General features: G+C 36.3%; 1 protein-coding gene across 3 annotated transcripts in view; it reads left to right on the forward strand.

Moving 5' to 3' along the window:
- Nucleotides 1-13: 13 nt before the first annotated feature.
- Nucleotides 14-16,338, forward strand: part of WAC (WW domain containing adaptor with coiled-coil) — an 84,654-nt gene continuing 68,329 nt past the window's right edge. For all 3 annotated transcript variants that reach the window (XM_081820785.1, XM_081820786.1, XM_081820787.1), the window contains exons 1-2: nucleotides 14-117; nucleotides 1,671-1,866. In XM_081820785.1, coding sequence (XP_081676911.1) covers nucleotides 1,728-1,866 — 139 coding nt within the window. In that variant the 5' untranslated portion in view covers nucleotides 14-117; nucleotides 1,671-1,727. The remainder of the gene's footprint in view (nucleotides 118-1,670; nucleotides 1,867-16,338) is intronic.

Here is a 16,338-nt window from a genome sequence, read left to right on the forward strand (position 1 = left end):
GGCGCGGGGGGGGGGGGGACCCGTTTTCTTCCTCCCCCGCCGAGGTGTCTCATATCGCCGTCTCTCTTCCTGTTTTTCAGCTGTCACGACCGGAGGGGGGACTCGCAGCCTTACCAGGTACCAGCCGAGGCCGGGGTGGAGGGGTGGGTGGGGGGACGGAGGGGGGAAGGGAGGAACTGCTACTCGAGCGCAGGCTTCAGAAGTCGCTACAGGCCCTTCGGTGCAACAAATCTGAAACTAGCACCGCCGGTCCCCTTAACATTTTGTGTTTGGTTCTGTTAGCGCTCTCCAGCAACGTTTGGTGACTTATTTTGACAGGTGACTGGAGGAAGTTCAGGGTTTTGTTTTTGTTTTTTTTTTTTTAAGGAAAAAAAAAAATCATTCCTAGCCAGGAAGAACCTAACTCGATTATTTCGGTGTAAAGGAATCGATGGGATGAGACGATAGGTGACTTCTGAGCCATATTTATTGTATTTGGGAACTAAAAGTTAACGTAAGGATACTTGAATTAGATGGAAAGCTTGGGAAAAAACAACTAATTGATTTGGAACTTTTATGTGTGTCCTAAACTATCCCTTCCCCATTTTAATTGTTTTTGGGGCAAATAGTTGAGTTACTAGTGAAAGATAGTGGTTTTTCTCATTGTAAGAATTGAGATCTTTGGATACTTGGATAATTCGTTCTATGGCCAGAAGTCTTTTTATGGATAATTCTAATATAGATGGTTCTAGGTAGGTAGGTTCCTTTTTGTTACTGCGGTTTCTGCATGTAAAGTTTTTTAAAATTGTGATAGAAGTGGGCCCTGTTTTGAGGGGGAAATCTCGTAAGTGGTTGGTAACTATCAGATGACACCAGAAATAAATACTTCCCACTTTCTATACTCAATCACTTAAAGGAGTTTCTAGGATTATAGTTCTGTTACTGGCTAGCATGAGTTGTTAAAGCTCAAGTTAAAAACCCTAGGTCCCTTGGTGTGTATAATACTGTTCATTATCTTTGGATAGTCAAAAGATTAAACGCTGTTGAATCTGCCCTTCTGAAACATACTAATTACACACAGTAAAAGACTGGTTTATTATGGTTGTCTTAAATGTGTGTTAAAATAAAACTAAACCATTGTGAGGGAGTTTTAGAAATATCCACCAACGTTTTTATATCTTAAAATTATTTTCCATACCTGCAAGAGTAGGTAAGTTAGGTATGAAATGGTTTTTTTTGGATCAAAAAATTCGAGAAACTGATGCTTTCTTTTTTTGTAGGTTTGTAGAGACATGCTTATGTATACTTGTGTCTGTGCATATCAGTTGTTAGAACACAAGATTATTACATTAGTACTCAAGATGAAACTAGTACACTAGTTTCTACTTTGGATTAAATTTTGTAATTCCCAAAATTTATTAAGGAATAAATGTACCAAGGTGTTTGATTTTTTGTAGTTACGAGATATTTAATGAAAAAAAGTTTTTTTTTAAACATGATTTGTACAAGAGTCTTAGGTATTTAGGTGTTGTCTGAATAACTTAAAGGCAGAATTGAAAACAGAAATTTTAATTTTATTGATATAAGTTCATAAACAAGTTAATATGCCAAATTTTATGATAAAATCATTTAGGAAGTTAAGTTTAAAGTTTCAATTCTTTCTCTCTTTTTTGGGGGGTGATGTTTTACAGGCACTTAAGTATTCATCGAAGAGTCACCCCAGTAGCGGTGATCACAGACATGAAAAAATGCGAGACGCCGCAGATCCTTCACCACCAAATAAAATGTTGCGGAGATCTGATAGTCCTGAAAACAAATATAGTGACAGCACAGGTCACAGTAAGGCCAAAAATGTGCATATTCACAGAGTTAGAGAGAGGGATGGTGGTGAGTAGCTTTTTTGATGAAACTTCCACATATACTTAACAATAGCTCTCTGTAAAACAATAGGTGGCAGTGATATTTCCAGCGTGGGGACATTACCATATGGTTATGTCATCAAAATATTTTATTTCTATTAATTTACTTAATTCCTAGACAAGTCACTGTGGAAGTAAGCTATTGAGCTGAGCATCTTAAAATGGATACCAGTGGCTTATAATAAGAGAATGCGTTTATGAGTATGACCTGCCAAATGCTTTATTACTGGGAGAAATGCAGGACGTTTTTCTAAGAAAAGAACTTTCACCTTTTCAAGTAAAGTCTTCAGTTTATTTGACTCAGTTTAAGATTCTTGTTGCTGCTTAAATTTATTTTTATAAGGAGTTCAAATGTGTTTCTTACTGATAAATTATGAATTTAAAAGCTTAGTACAGTTTTTGAGATCGTTTACAAGTTAAAAAAAAACCCACCTGTGATTATAAAATTCTTCTGGGTTTTTGTTAGCATTTAAAGTGTTATTTTCCAGATTCTCCAGGATTTTATTAAGGTAATTTTTATACCGTTTTCATACAAATATTCAACTTTTTTAAAGTTAGCCTCATTTCTTTTGTACGGTGCTGATACCCTGCAGTTATAACCCTACCTCAAGCTCTTTGTGGTAGGAGGCTAAGAAAAAGTAAATCAGTAACTATTTTCAGATTTAATTTGCCCAGAATTTACCAAAAAATCAGATTTCATATTTAAAGCATGTATTGAGGCACAAACCATTTTCACTAGAGTAATTAAAACATCTGGTTTTTCCCCACTGTAAGATCTTCTCTTGTTTAATAGATAACATGTTTGAGATACATATATACAACAGTGATTGTACTTTCAGAAGCTTCTAAGGAAACTCAAATGAGTGCCATGCGGCTTTCTGTCCATGAACTTCTCAATACTTTGCTTACTTTTAAAAAATATCCTTCATCTTCTGGTCCTCTTTTTCCGCCTCTTAGGATGGAGATCAGCTTTATTCAGTGTGATCAGATAATCAGAAACATGGCTGTTCTCTGTCCATAGTTATTGGGTTGAGGAAATTAATGGTTAGATTGCATTGAAATGGAAGAATTTAGACACTGGATGGAAGGAGAATACAGTTCTGTTGAATATAGCTATAGCATTGTGCTACTGATGCAGATAAACTTTATTTTATTTGTATGTAACCAGTAGGAGGTGGGTTTGGTTATTAAAGTGTTAGAAGTCCTTTGATGGCAAAACTACTTTATTAATGTTTTTAATTTGGTGGGTAAATTTTCCAGTGTTAGATATGGTTTGAGATGATACTATTTTCGGTTATTCTTCTATAGTGGATTTCATTTTAAATGTTAGCTCTTGGAAGGCAGGCATTGTTTTGTGTTGTACTGTGTTTTATTTTTAAAATTTTGGTGATTGTGACAAAATAGGATGTGGTACTTTATCTCCTTACAGATGAGTATCTTAGATTTTCTTTTAGTGATTGTGATCTGGTTAATGTATCCTATATCTCCAAATCCAGGAATAAGTCAGTTTAGGCACTCTGGGAAAGTTCTGTAAATGCTTTTGAATATTCACAGTTAACCATACCTGATAATTCCTTTATAGGTGAGTTAATCCCAAGATCATTCTGTTGCTTATTTATTCAACAAACATGGGGCAACAGTTGTGTAGTATTCCTGGAAGTAAAGATAAAATGTGATCCTTGCCATAAAAACTAGTTTGAAAGGCTTTGACTTTTGGCAGCTAGTGGTGGTTGTAGCTGCTAACTTTATCTGTACTCCTTTTTTCTTCATTTCGATTTTAATTTTGCTTCCTATGTGAATTCCAGATACTTCTAGGGTTTTAGTTTTCTTTTTATTTGCATCTGGTTGCTGATGCTTCTTTTGTAAGAAACTTGTAATTTTTCTCATCTAGTCATTTGCTAAGTTAAGCCCCATTTTCTGATTTGCTTTTTAGCTGTTTATCTGTCTTCTTCTGGAGCCTTTTAATTAATAGCTCCATTTCTGTCTACCATTTCTAATATGCCTGGCTGCCATATTCCTTTATACTATGTATGAATAATAAGTATCATAAAATATGAGATCTCCATTCTGAAGTTTGGAATGTCTCTTTGATGTTAATTCTCTTAAAGATGTGAAGTGGTCGTTCTTTTCTCATTAATACTTAGGTATTTAGTCCTTATACACTGACTCCTGGTATTTTCTTTTATTGCTGATACATGTTTGAAACTGAGTTTTTTTAAAGTGCGTAAGTTTGATTTTTTTTTTTTACAGGCATTTGTATTCTTTTGGATTTTTATTTTTAAATAAATGTAAGTTATAATATATACATATAAGTATTCATATATATAAAGTCAAAACCATTTCCCAATGTTAACTGCAGTGATCTGTGCACCTGTGTAAGTAACTTAATTTAAGAACAGGTTAGGGGGCGCCTTAGCCTGGGTGGCTAAGTTGGTTTAAGCATTTCACTCTTGATTTCAGCTCAGGTCATGATCTCAGGGTTGTGGGAGTCAGCCCCACATCTGGCTACACACTGGGTGTGGAGCCTGCTTAAGATTCTCTCCCTTCCCCACCCCCCTTAAAAAAAAACCAAACAAACCACTTTTAAGAACAGGTTAGTATATTGTTTATTGATCTAATATCAGTATGTTATTTTCATTTTCATTTTAGGTTTTTAAAAGAAACCTAGACTTCAGTAAATATCTACTAACTTAAGAGCCTATGTACTATGATTTGTAATTTGCATTTTAGAAAGCAGGTTAAACAAATGTGGAACTTATAAAATCAAGGTTGGGCTTTACTGGCATCTATCTACATCACAATGTATTTTTTACAGTGATTACTAGATTTCTTTTATGGCACCTTGGATTTCCTTGGAAAGTGCCAGTTCGGAAGTAACGTATAAAAGGACTTTAAGTAATTTACTAGGGAAAGTAAAAGCAAGGAGAAGGATTGTCAGTTGTAGAAATGTTTAGTTTAAAAAAAGACTTACTATAGCATAATATGTACAGTTAAGAGAGTTAGATTTTGTCCTTTTCAGATTTATTAAAGGGAATGTAGATTATGGTAAATTAGGGGCCGTTGAGAGTATAATTAAATATTCTTTAACTTGGTGAATCAGGTTATTTTTATATATTCTGTGATTTATTTGCAAAACAGTCTTAACCAAAAGCAAGAATCTTAAGGTACAATCATTAGATTTGTTTTTATAACTTAAACATGTTTTTAAAAGTGCGGCTGACATCCAAACTGCCGAAGTATGAACCTACAGTTCATGTTGAATTTGTATTTTCGTGGAATTTTAAGAACACTTTCTCTTTAGTTATTAAAGTGTGTTTTTCTTGAGACTTGTTTTAAATGATTATTTTACCAAGTAACTTCAAGAATGATAGTGCAGATGAGTTTAGGATGAAAGGTATCTTAACAAGGATTCTGGAAAGATGTTCCACAAAACTTCAACCTCTTGGGGGTTGTCCTATTTTTCATATCCCTCTCAGAATTATTTGTAAGAAACTTATTAGAAGATATATTTGGAATACTTGTTAGAAACCTCTTTTTTGGGGATAGCTTAACTCAGTTGACTAATTGAAAAATATTCTTCATTGGTTTCCTGAGCATTTAGGTATCTTTGAGTACAAAGTAAAGTTGCCTGTAGTGGTTTTGGTAACCATTGTTTCTAAACATTTGAAAAAATTTTAGCTGCATAGTGAAAGTTTTTATTTTGTTTTGTCATGTAGCCATGTTTGGAGATACTTGGAAATGTATATTCATCTAATTTTCAAACAGAGGGTACTATATAACATTTGAAGAAATTGTTCTGTAGGGACTATTTGGGGATAATTGGTGCTTTTATAGTTTTTAAAATATAATTTAGTAATGTTTGAATCTGTTCACATTGGGTGATAGATTGATACTTGGGTAACACGCACGGCCTTATGGTTATTCAGGTAACTGTTTTGAATAAAATGAAATGTGCTTTGCATTTGTAATGCTAGAAACTATTATAAAAGTGAACAGTCTCCTTTGATCCTCCTATTGCTTTTGGAAGGTAGAACAGATAGCATCTGTTTTACAGTTTTACAAATGAGAGAAAATTTACTTGTATAAAATTGAATAAATAGTGGCAGAGCTGACTCTAGAAATTGGTCCTCTCTGTTCTGGTAAATTGTTTACACTGTCAGAGAGGAAACATTTAGGCATATTGATAGTTTATTTGGTGGGTGTTTACTATAGCACAAATTTAAAGTCATATCCTCTTGTATCTTAAAGCTTTCACCCAGCGTCCTCGGTGGTTACACCTAATTTAGTCCTTATCAAAGCCACGGCATTGACAATGGCACAATATATGTGTGTAGTTCTAGACCAAGATAGCATGTCCGTGTTTGACTTTTTAAAAGAGTTTTAACGTGAAAGTTTGCCAAAATTTTCGTTTGGAAGCAGCCATTTTTCTCACGGCCTTATATTCAGATACTTGTTTTCAAAGCAACTTAGAAATTTCATACAGAATCTGAAGTTTACTAATAACTTGGATTTCATTCCAGTGAAATAGATAAATATTACCTATTTTTATTGATTCATGTTTTATAATAAGATAGTAAAGTAGGCAGATAGGTTTGCATTAGATCTCCATAGGTCAGTTAAAAACCACAGGAAATAGGTATTCCATTTCAAGAGAAACGGAATAAGCTTGGCAGGTTAGCAGTCCTAATATTTCAGTTCTTCAGTGTTTTTTTTTTTTTTTTTTAATTTTAGGAAATAATATATACCCTAGACATGTGTGCATGTATTTGAACACATCCATGTCATTTGTCTTAATCATCACTTTTAACATTTTGTTTTTAAAGGGATGGTTATATATTGTTAATGATATAATGTTATTTCTGTTTCACAATCAAAAATATTTTGGAATGGTTGACTTTGATCTTTTTAAGGCAGTCTTAATTGAGCTGTTTTTTAGTTGTGCAAGATGTAAAGTTTTTGGTATAACAGGATTTTTGGTCCATAATTCACAGAAAACTAGATTGTCTCTGTTAAGTGTCTGCTTATTGTCTTCTGTTGTGCAGAATGGTTGTGGTCTATGTAGTTTATCATTTTGTTACGATGCTGGAAAGAGTGAAGGTAGCAATGAGCTGGGGCATCTTTACCGGGATTCTGTAAATGGGACCACATCTGTAACTACTCTGCTTCTGGGACTCAGTGTACTAAGTATCAGAGATACTATTTGTTAATCATTTCAAAAGCAGTTATTTAGGTCTTGCAAATGTCTCCTAAGAGTCTCTCTTCTACTTATTTATCTGATACTTTATAATTTTGAAAGCCCTTTTACACTGTTTCTCATCTGATCCCACAACAACCCTTTGAAATAGACTGATTAAGATTATTCCTGTTTAAGTGGGAATACTTGGGAATATAATTTGAAGGTAGAGCTAGGGTATTATATATAGCTAAGAGACTGGCTTTCCGGTTTTAACAATTAATAGTAGCTTAAATGCTTCACTTGGATTGTAGTTACAACCACTTCCCAGTTCTTAAAATACAACCATTATACTCCTGGCTACCACCTTCTCTTACCAGGACTCTGCAAAAGCCTCTGAATGGTGTTCTTTTTGCATCACACAATTATTTCCCCCACAAGTGGTCCAGTTAAAATGCCACTCAGCTCACATCACTCTCTTTCTGAAAACCTAGTGACTCCCTGTTACTTACACGGCCTGTAAAAGACCCTGTGTAATCTGGTGTCTGGGTGTTTCTTCAGCTTCCTCACCTACCACTCTTGCCCTTGTTTGTGCTGCCCTGTCCATTCTGGCCTTACAGGAAGAAGTTCTTGTCTCAAGAGTACTGCATTTTATGCTCCTCCTTTCTAGGATGTTCATCTTTTTGTGTGTCCTCCTGGTGCACTCTCCACTTCAGTAATGTGCTTAAATGTCACCATCTCCCAAAGGCCTTCCCTACCCTTCCTGATCACTCTGAAACTGCCATCCCTGTCATTGTCTATCCTTTTCACTGAGTGTTCTTCCTTGTACTTCACATAACTTGATGTTATTTACTTAGAGTCCTTCTGCTGCAACATGACTTGTGTGTCCCTGAAAGTCATCATGCTATGCAAAATCCCACCACCGGATTTATGGGAAAAGTGAAGTTAGGGGCACATTAAAGAGATAGGAACCCAACAAAAATCATAGCATGACATATTAAATGGTTAAGGAGTACATTAACAGTACAATAAATATGGTACTCTACCTTCATAAAGACCTGAAATTAGCTTGTGGGAGGTGGGCATCTTTTGAAAGGGTTGCAGCTTGTGAGTTACTGTGAAGTGATGGAAGGAGGGTTATATGAAATAACCCCCTGAAAGTTGTAACACTTAATTGTGGATGGATAGGATTCATAACTCATAGGTTGAATTGAGGTAGCTTGAAGATGTTTGGGGTGTGTGCTTTGTGAATTCCTATGTAGCTTGGTTCATCTGGGTACGGCTAGTGTTTTTCACAGGTGAAACTGCTCATAAGTGGGAAATTTGTGTTATGCTCAAATAATTTCTTGATTTGCCAATAGTGCTGGAACAAACGTGCATTTTCAAATACAAGTGTTAATAGCAGAACTAACTATATTAGAGCTTTTCTTTGCTTGTCTTCTGTGGAATATATTCCACCAGAACAGGGAGTGAATTTGTTTTGTTAACTTGTATTCCTCTCGCGTAGAACAGTGTCTGACACCTTGTAGCATTTCAGTAAATGGGTGGCTAGAATAATAATGGAATTGTTATTATGATGTAAGGTAAATGAAATTGCAGTTTTCTGGAACAGTGCTTCTGAAACTTGAATGTGTATAGTAATCACCTGGGGATCTTGGCTAAAATGCATATTCTGGTTAATGTGAGCCACAAACGCAAATTACATGTGTGGTTTTCTAGTAGTTCTGTTGAAGTAAAAGTAAAGTGAAATTAATTTTAGTATATTTTCTAACCTAGTCTGTCCAGAGTATTATCATTTCAACATGTACTTGATATTTTTAAAGCTATTAAGATTCTTTACATTCCTGTTTTTGTGCGAAGTCTTTGAAATCCAGTATTTTACACTTACTTTATAACACCTTTCAGTTTGGACTAGTCACATTTCATGTGCTTACTTGCCACATGAAGTGGCTATTGGGCAGCAGAGTTCTGGAGAATATGATCACTCTGTTGGTCTATCTAGCTTCACACATACTTCTCTATTTCTCTAAAGAAATTTTTCATATGCCTGATTTCTGAAATACCATGTAAATGCAAGATATGGTTAGAGTTAATGAATTCTTGAACTATATAGTGCTCTTGTACTAAAATTTTTCTGTTAGGGCACATTTATCAGAAAAATTAGAGAAAGGAGGAAAATAAAATGGCCTTAAATCCTGTCATTTGGAGTTAATCAGTTTTTCATAGGACACATTCTTGTCCTAAAATATTAGAAGGATTTTATAAGTAGCTTTTCCAGAATTTTTATTAAAATTGTTTCATATTCTGTTACGCCCTTTATTTTGGCTTGTATTTAATACTTGTGTAGTGGGTTCAGTGGACACTTGGTATTGACAGTATCAGTCTCAAGACTGACTAGGAATACTTTTTAGTTGGTTCTTAGAGAATATTAATATTTCTTTTTATTCTTAACTAATGTATTGAAGTCTTCTTTCAGTTAGTGTTTAAGTCTAGTGTCTGATACTTGTAGCTAGGTGATGTTAGGCACAGTACAAAATCCGAGTTTTTGTGCCCACTCCCTTAGGATTGTTGTGGAAATTATGTATCTAAAATGCTTTTAAAGCACATGGCTAAGTGCATGAACTGTGACACCCTAAATGATTAGGTTTGCTCTTACTCCTGTGACTAAGTTAGTGTCAGATCAGCAGCTGTAGGTCTCAGACTATTCTCTTCTTTAGAGTTAAGAAGGAAAACAATGGGTATTTCAGTTGCCAAACTGAAGAGCCTGACAAGTGAGAGCTACATGAAGGGGGCTCCAGGGCAGTTCTGACTAACTTGGTGCCTGCTCATGCCCAGGACTTTGCAGTTCAGAGATTTTTAGATAGATGTAAGGATAATTTCCTCTAGATTTGGCTGCCTTATTAGAGTCACCTGAGAAGCTTTTAAAGCAACAAGTTCCTTGACTCCCTCTGCATTAACCATGAGTCAAAGCAGTAGGGGATGTAGCCTAGAAAACTGCATTTTTAAATAAGGATTTATTTTAGATCTTTATAAACTGCAGGTCTAGGGAGAGTACATGGAAGAGGAGGAACTCTGAGTAGGATAGTAAAGAATTTTATCATTAGGAATCTGGAAGTCTGGAGTGGTTATTTGCCAGATCATATGTTAATGTGTTATCTTGGTTTTAAAGAGTTTTTTTCTCTTCGACCTTCTTTCCTGATTTATAGATTATGCAGTTTGTATGTAGTTATACATTAAATAGCTAGCTTAGTTTCATGTGGCATGGACATCTAATGCCCCACAGTAGAACTAATGCTGGACAGTAGGGAAGTTTCTAACCAGTATCAGCAACTGGCAGGCAAGTGAGATATATTTGGGTAGTAACAGGAGCTCCTGCTATTGCTTTTTAGATAAAACTGTCTTTGGCACTTGGGGTATCCTCCTCCTCCCGCTACCCCCCAATCCTTGTGCCTTCCTGTTGTCTTGAGACTGTTGAGTGGTAAACTTCATTTAAGTAATTGATTTGTGAAGAATAATTTTGCAGACTTTCAACTTCATAAAAATGTGTGCTGGCTGATCATGAAAACGTTGATTATAATAGGAAAAAGCTAGCAAGTTGGAACACAGTATGATAGGCTGTAAGAAGTAGTGTTCTCCGGCGCCTGGGTGGCTCATTTGGTTGAGTGTCTGCCTTCAGCTTGGGTCATGATCCCAGGGTCCTTGGGATCGAGTCCTGCATCGGGCTCCCTGCTTCGTGGGGAGTCTGCCTCTCCTTCTATCCCTCCCCCGCCACTGCTTGTGCATGCTCCCTCTTCTCTCAAATAAATAAAATCTCCAAAAAAAAAAAAAAAAAGTAGTAGTGTTCTCTCCTGCCTGTGGCCTTCTCTGTGGTGGTTTGGTCCAGTTTCTGTTCCTGCTGTTCCTTGGCTCCTTACTAGGGTTTTAAAGCATTTGTATTTAATACTGTATGCGTAAATACCTCTATCATGGGACATTTAAATTATAAAAAATAGTAAGGGTTAAGTCACAAAGCTGTACTTAGTAAAACTGTAGACTAACCTTAATTTTATACTTTTGTGTAATTATGATAGTTCCTTTTTTATATAACTGTTGAATGTCAGTGTTGATTATTTTGGAAAACAGGACAAAGTGCTTAGCCTTTAAAATCTCCCCTTTGGGGGCGCCTGGGTGGCTCAGATGGTTAAGCGTCTGCCTTCGGCTCAGGTCATGATCCCAGGGTCCTGGGATCGAGTCCCACATCGGGCTCCCTGCTCGGCAGGAAGCCTGCTTCTCACTTGCCCACTCCCCCTGCTTGTGTTCCTGCTCTCACTATCTCTCTCTCTGTCAAATAAATAAATAAAATCTTAAAAAAAAAAAAAATCTCCCCTTTGATTTGGGCCAGTTTTTTATTACCTTGACAAGGAGTGGGTGAGTTCCAGACACTGACTCATATATAGGGATGTTCTTGATTTCTTGGGAAGAACAGGTTTCAAAATGCAGCTCTCATTTTAGTATTTCGATGTTTAAACTATTACTTTCAGTACAGACATTAGGAAGTGGAAATCTTACCTTACTGTTTGTGTAATTTATAGCTGATTCTCATTTTCATCGTAACTATAAAAATAGTTCATGGAAAAGACTTAAATAAGTATGGTCAGTCTTGAGCAGGAGAGCTACTGGGAGCTGTTACGCTGTTTAATTGACTTTGTCAGCACATGTTATTAGCATAGTTAGGGAATTATACACTATTGACTACTTTTTCCCCTGTTATGTCCTTGCACGTTGGCACATTATACATTTAGGATTTGAAATTGTCCTTTTGTGTGCTGATTTTGGGCACATTAGCTAACTTTTGGTTATATAAAGCCATATGTTACTAGCATTGCTTGTAATTAGGATTTGAATTAAGATAGAAGTAGAATTTATTTTTTATTTATTTTTTTAAGGACTTTATTTATGTGACAGAGACACAGCGAGAGAGGGAACATAAGCAGCGGGAAGTGGGAGAGGGAGGAGCAGGCTTCCCGCGGAGCAGGGAGCCTGATGCGGGGCTTGATCCCAGAACCCTGGGACCATGACCTGAGCCCCGAAGGCAGACGCTTAACGACTGAGTCACCCTGGCGCCACTACAAGTAGAATTTAAAGAGAATTACAGTTGATATGAATACTTTGGCATCAGAATGATAGAAATGTTAAGGAAGAGCTCAAGCTTGAGCCTGATACACTGGGAGAATCCAGGAGATAATGGGGTGTGGGGGCCTAAAAAGTTAGATATGATCTTGTTTAGAATTTTGCTATATGGGAACCATATCACTAATGGGAACATATCACTAACCAGCCACTAATGTGGATACTTCTCATTTCTACTTTGATAATGTAGAATGGGTTGTGTTAAAAACATCTTACGTTATCTATTTTGAAACAAAAAGGTTTATTTAATTTTTATAAAATCAGTAGGACAGTATCCAAAGAGCAGTTACAACAATGAAAGCACGTTCAAGGTACTCATTTTATGTAGTTCCTGCTAATTGCATGTTCTGTTTCTTCGTTAAAATTAGAAGAGCTGGTCGTCTGGATGGCTCAGTTGGTTGAGCGTCTGCCTTTGGCTCAAATCTTCATCCTGGGGTTCTGGGGTCAGGGAGTATGCTTCTCCCTCTGCATCTGCCCCACCCCCCCGCCCCCTCCCAGCCCAGCTTATGCTCACACTCTCTATCTCAAATAAAAAAAAAATTAGAACAGCAATGTTGATGAAAGGTAGAATATACAATTCTGCTGCAGCCCCTCACTGTAGTTTTATATGAGGTTAAATCATACAATACTGCTATTTCTGTAAGTAGAAAAAATGATCCTTAGTTTCATGTGGTTCCACCTAAATTATAACAGATTTGTAGCATATTTGCTTCTTGTTAGGGCAGTCCCCTTGTTTTTCAAAAACATCTAGGTTGTACTTAAGTATATTTTCCTGCCTCAATAATTTTTTAAAATGTTTATTGCCAAAAATGGGCATCCATATAATGTTCATTTTGTTGGTAATGAACATCCTTGTTCCTCACTTTAATGGGCATACTTCTATGGTTTCACCTTTAAGAATGTTTCTTTTAGTTTTTTTGGTAGGTATTTTACCAAGTAAGACATTTTCCTCTTCCTAGTTTGCCAAGAGTATTTATCAGAAATGGATCTTGAATCTCATGCTTTTTCTGCAACTGTTAAGAAAGATGATCATATGATCATAAACTTTTTCAGGTTATTAATGTAATAAATTACAGTAGGTTTCTTGAAGCACCTTTTCTTGGTCATGGGATTCATGGTTTTGATGTGCTGATTTTTATTTTATTTTTCAATTTTTTGCCTTTATGTCCACAAATGAGAAGCACTGTTGAAAATGGATGAGAAACATTTGTCTTTTTCTGTGCCCTGAAGCAGCTTAAATAATACCAGAAATAACTTTCTGAAAACTGTGGTTGAATTCTGCTCTAAAACTCTGCTGTTACTGCCTTAGTGAGTGGTAGAACTTTAGCTCTTTTCACATTTTTTGTATGGTTATTGACTCTTTCCCTACAGCTTTAATATTTTATTAGAAAATATTGATATAAAGTTTAAAATTTATGTCTATCAACAGTTTGACCTTTTCTTGTATTGTTACTCTCCTATACTTTTTAAGAATCAGACTTAACCAAAGACTCATTTCTTGTGTTGGTATTTTTAAACAGGCTACAGAGGGGCACCTGGGTGTCTCAGTCGATTAAGCAGCTGCCTTTGGCTGGGGTTCTCCTTGCTCAGCGGGGAGCCTGCTTCTCCCCTGCCTGCTGTTCCCCCTGCCTGCCGTTCCCCCTGCCTGTGCTTGCTCTCTGTCTCTCTGTCTCTGTCTCTCTGTCTCGCTCTCTGTGTCAAAATCTTTAAAAAAAAAAAAAACTACAGAGAAACAACTCTGTTTTCTACGTTTTATTTAATTTCTTCTTGGATTCTTCTTTGGCCATAATTTCTTCAGTTGGATAGTTTATTTTGATTTTTTTTGTTTATTGAAAACATTTAAAAGTAAATTTTCTAAACTTCACTGCTTTGTTCATACTGCATAGATTTTGATGCAGTTATAGAGTGATTGCATTTTTATTCAAATCTAGATGTGATTCCGCAGTTTTGTTTTTTCTCTATTTTAGCCCAGGGGTATTTGGAAGTATGTTTTTAAAAAAATTTTTTGAAGATTTTATGTATTTAGTTTAGAATGAGAGCATGCGCACACAGGCGCATGGAGGTGGGGGGCAGAGGGAGAAGAAGAGAGCGCATCCTAATCAGACTCCCCTCTGAGCAGGGAGCCCAATGTGTGGCTCCATCTCATGACCCCCGAGATCATGACCTGAGCTGAAATCAAGAGTCGGAGGCTTAACCAACTGAGCCACGCAGGCGCCCCTTAAAAATTTTTAATGAATTTTATAAGCTAGTATTTTAATAATTACTACTACTAGACTTTCTGTTAAATTCTAGTTTTATTGGCCTGTTGGAATTAAGATTTTTTTTCCTAACAATAATTAAGTATTTTGTGGATATTTGAAAATAATGCATTTCTTTATGGTACAGAGGATTCTGTCAGATCAAGTTCTTTATGTAGCATAACTATAATATAAATCTTTAGTAATCTTAATTTTTACTTGATCTGTTTTCTGACAGGTGAGAAAGTTTTCCATTGTGATAGTGGATTTCACTTCTCATTCTTTAAAACATTTTTTGCCTCACGTGTTCTGTTTGCATGAAGATTTATAACTAATATTTTTTATGAGTGGTAATCTGAAGTTTTGCATGCCCCAGCATGTCTTCATTTTGTCCTTATACAAGAAGAATGATCTTCTGGCTAGATTAAAAAATATGAATCCTCCCCCTGCTCCCCCCCCCCCCTTTCTGAAGATACTTCTAAATTGGTGATTACAGTTCGTTGTTGCAGGTGAGAAGTCGGATCTCAAACCTGGTCTTTTTATATATAGCTCTCCATTATGATGTATGTCTTTTACTTTAATTCTCCCACCCCCTAGCTGGAGAGCTTTTAGGATTTTTATTTTTCTTTATCCTAAGATGTAAAATTTCACCAGTATCTCTTTGTAACTGGGATCTTTTTTCATGCTTCTCCTTATCGCTGTTTTCATCAAAAGAGAGCCCTTAGAGTTGTTCCCTCCTCCTCCTGCTACCTTCCCTGTCTTTAAAAACAATTTTTTTTTTAAAGATTTTATTATTTGAGAGAGAGCTAGTGTGGGAGCATGAGAGCACAAGTGGGGAGGAGGAGCAGAGGAAGAGGAAGAGGCAGAGGGAGAAGCAGGCTCCCTGCTGAGCAGGGAGCCCCATGCTGGGTTCTATCCCAGGACCCCTGAGATCATGACCTGAGATGAAGGCAGACACTTAACTGACTGAGACACCCAGGTGCCCCTTAAAATTGTTTTTGACTCTTCACCTTTTGGAACTTTGTTAGGTGTCTTTTGATTATATTCTACTTACCTCTTTCCTGGTAAATAGTAGATACTTGGATACTTTTTGAGAGTGAGAATACATTGTACTCTGGAGAGAATCCATTGGCATATTTCTTCCAGCATTCTGATTAGATTTAAAGATGTGTTCATTTCATTCACCTATTGAAAGTTTTATTTTGGACAGTCTACTTTTAATTTTTTTATGGCGTATAATTTTATGAATCTGATTCAGTAGAAGTACTCTGGGAATTTACATGATTTTTAGTTTTTTCCATGTCAAATATGTTTCCTCAGAAGGTTTTCTGTTTGAGTTTGGTGCTTGTGTTCCACAGTATTGGGTTCCACGGATGTTTGCTCCTTGTAGTTGACTGTTCACATTTGGGAATGAGAGTTTAGGTTAGCCACTGTCCAATAGAACTTTTTTGTGGTTGAAAATGTTCAAGGTCTGAGCTGTCCATATGGTAGCCACTAGCCACATGTGCTCATTGAACATTTGAAATGTGGCTAGTAGAACTATGAAATTCAGGTTTTAATGTTACTTAATTTAAATTTAGCCCATTGCCATTATACTGCTTCTCATTTGCCATTATACTGCTTCTCTCCTCACTTGAGCTGCTTTTTTTTTTTATTATGTTATGTTAATCACCATACATTACATCATTAGTTTTTGATGTAGTGTTCCAGGATTCATTGTTTGCGTATAACACCCAGTGCTCCATGCAGAACGTGCCCTCCTTAATACCCATCACCAGGCTAACGCATCCCCCCACACCCCTCCCCTCTAGAACCCTCAGTTTGTTTTTCAGAGTCCACAGTCTCTCATGGTTCGTCTCCT

The sequence above is a fragment of the Leptonychotes weddellii genome, chromosome 5 (genome assembly GCF_054177405.1).
Source record: "Leptonychotes weddellii isolate Sample4059 chromosome 5, ASM5417740v2, whole genome shotgun sequence".
Taxonomy (NCBI): domain Eukaryota; kingdom Metazoa; phylum Chordata; class Mammalia; order Carnivora; family Phocidae; genus Leptonychotes; species Leptonychotes weddellii.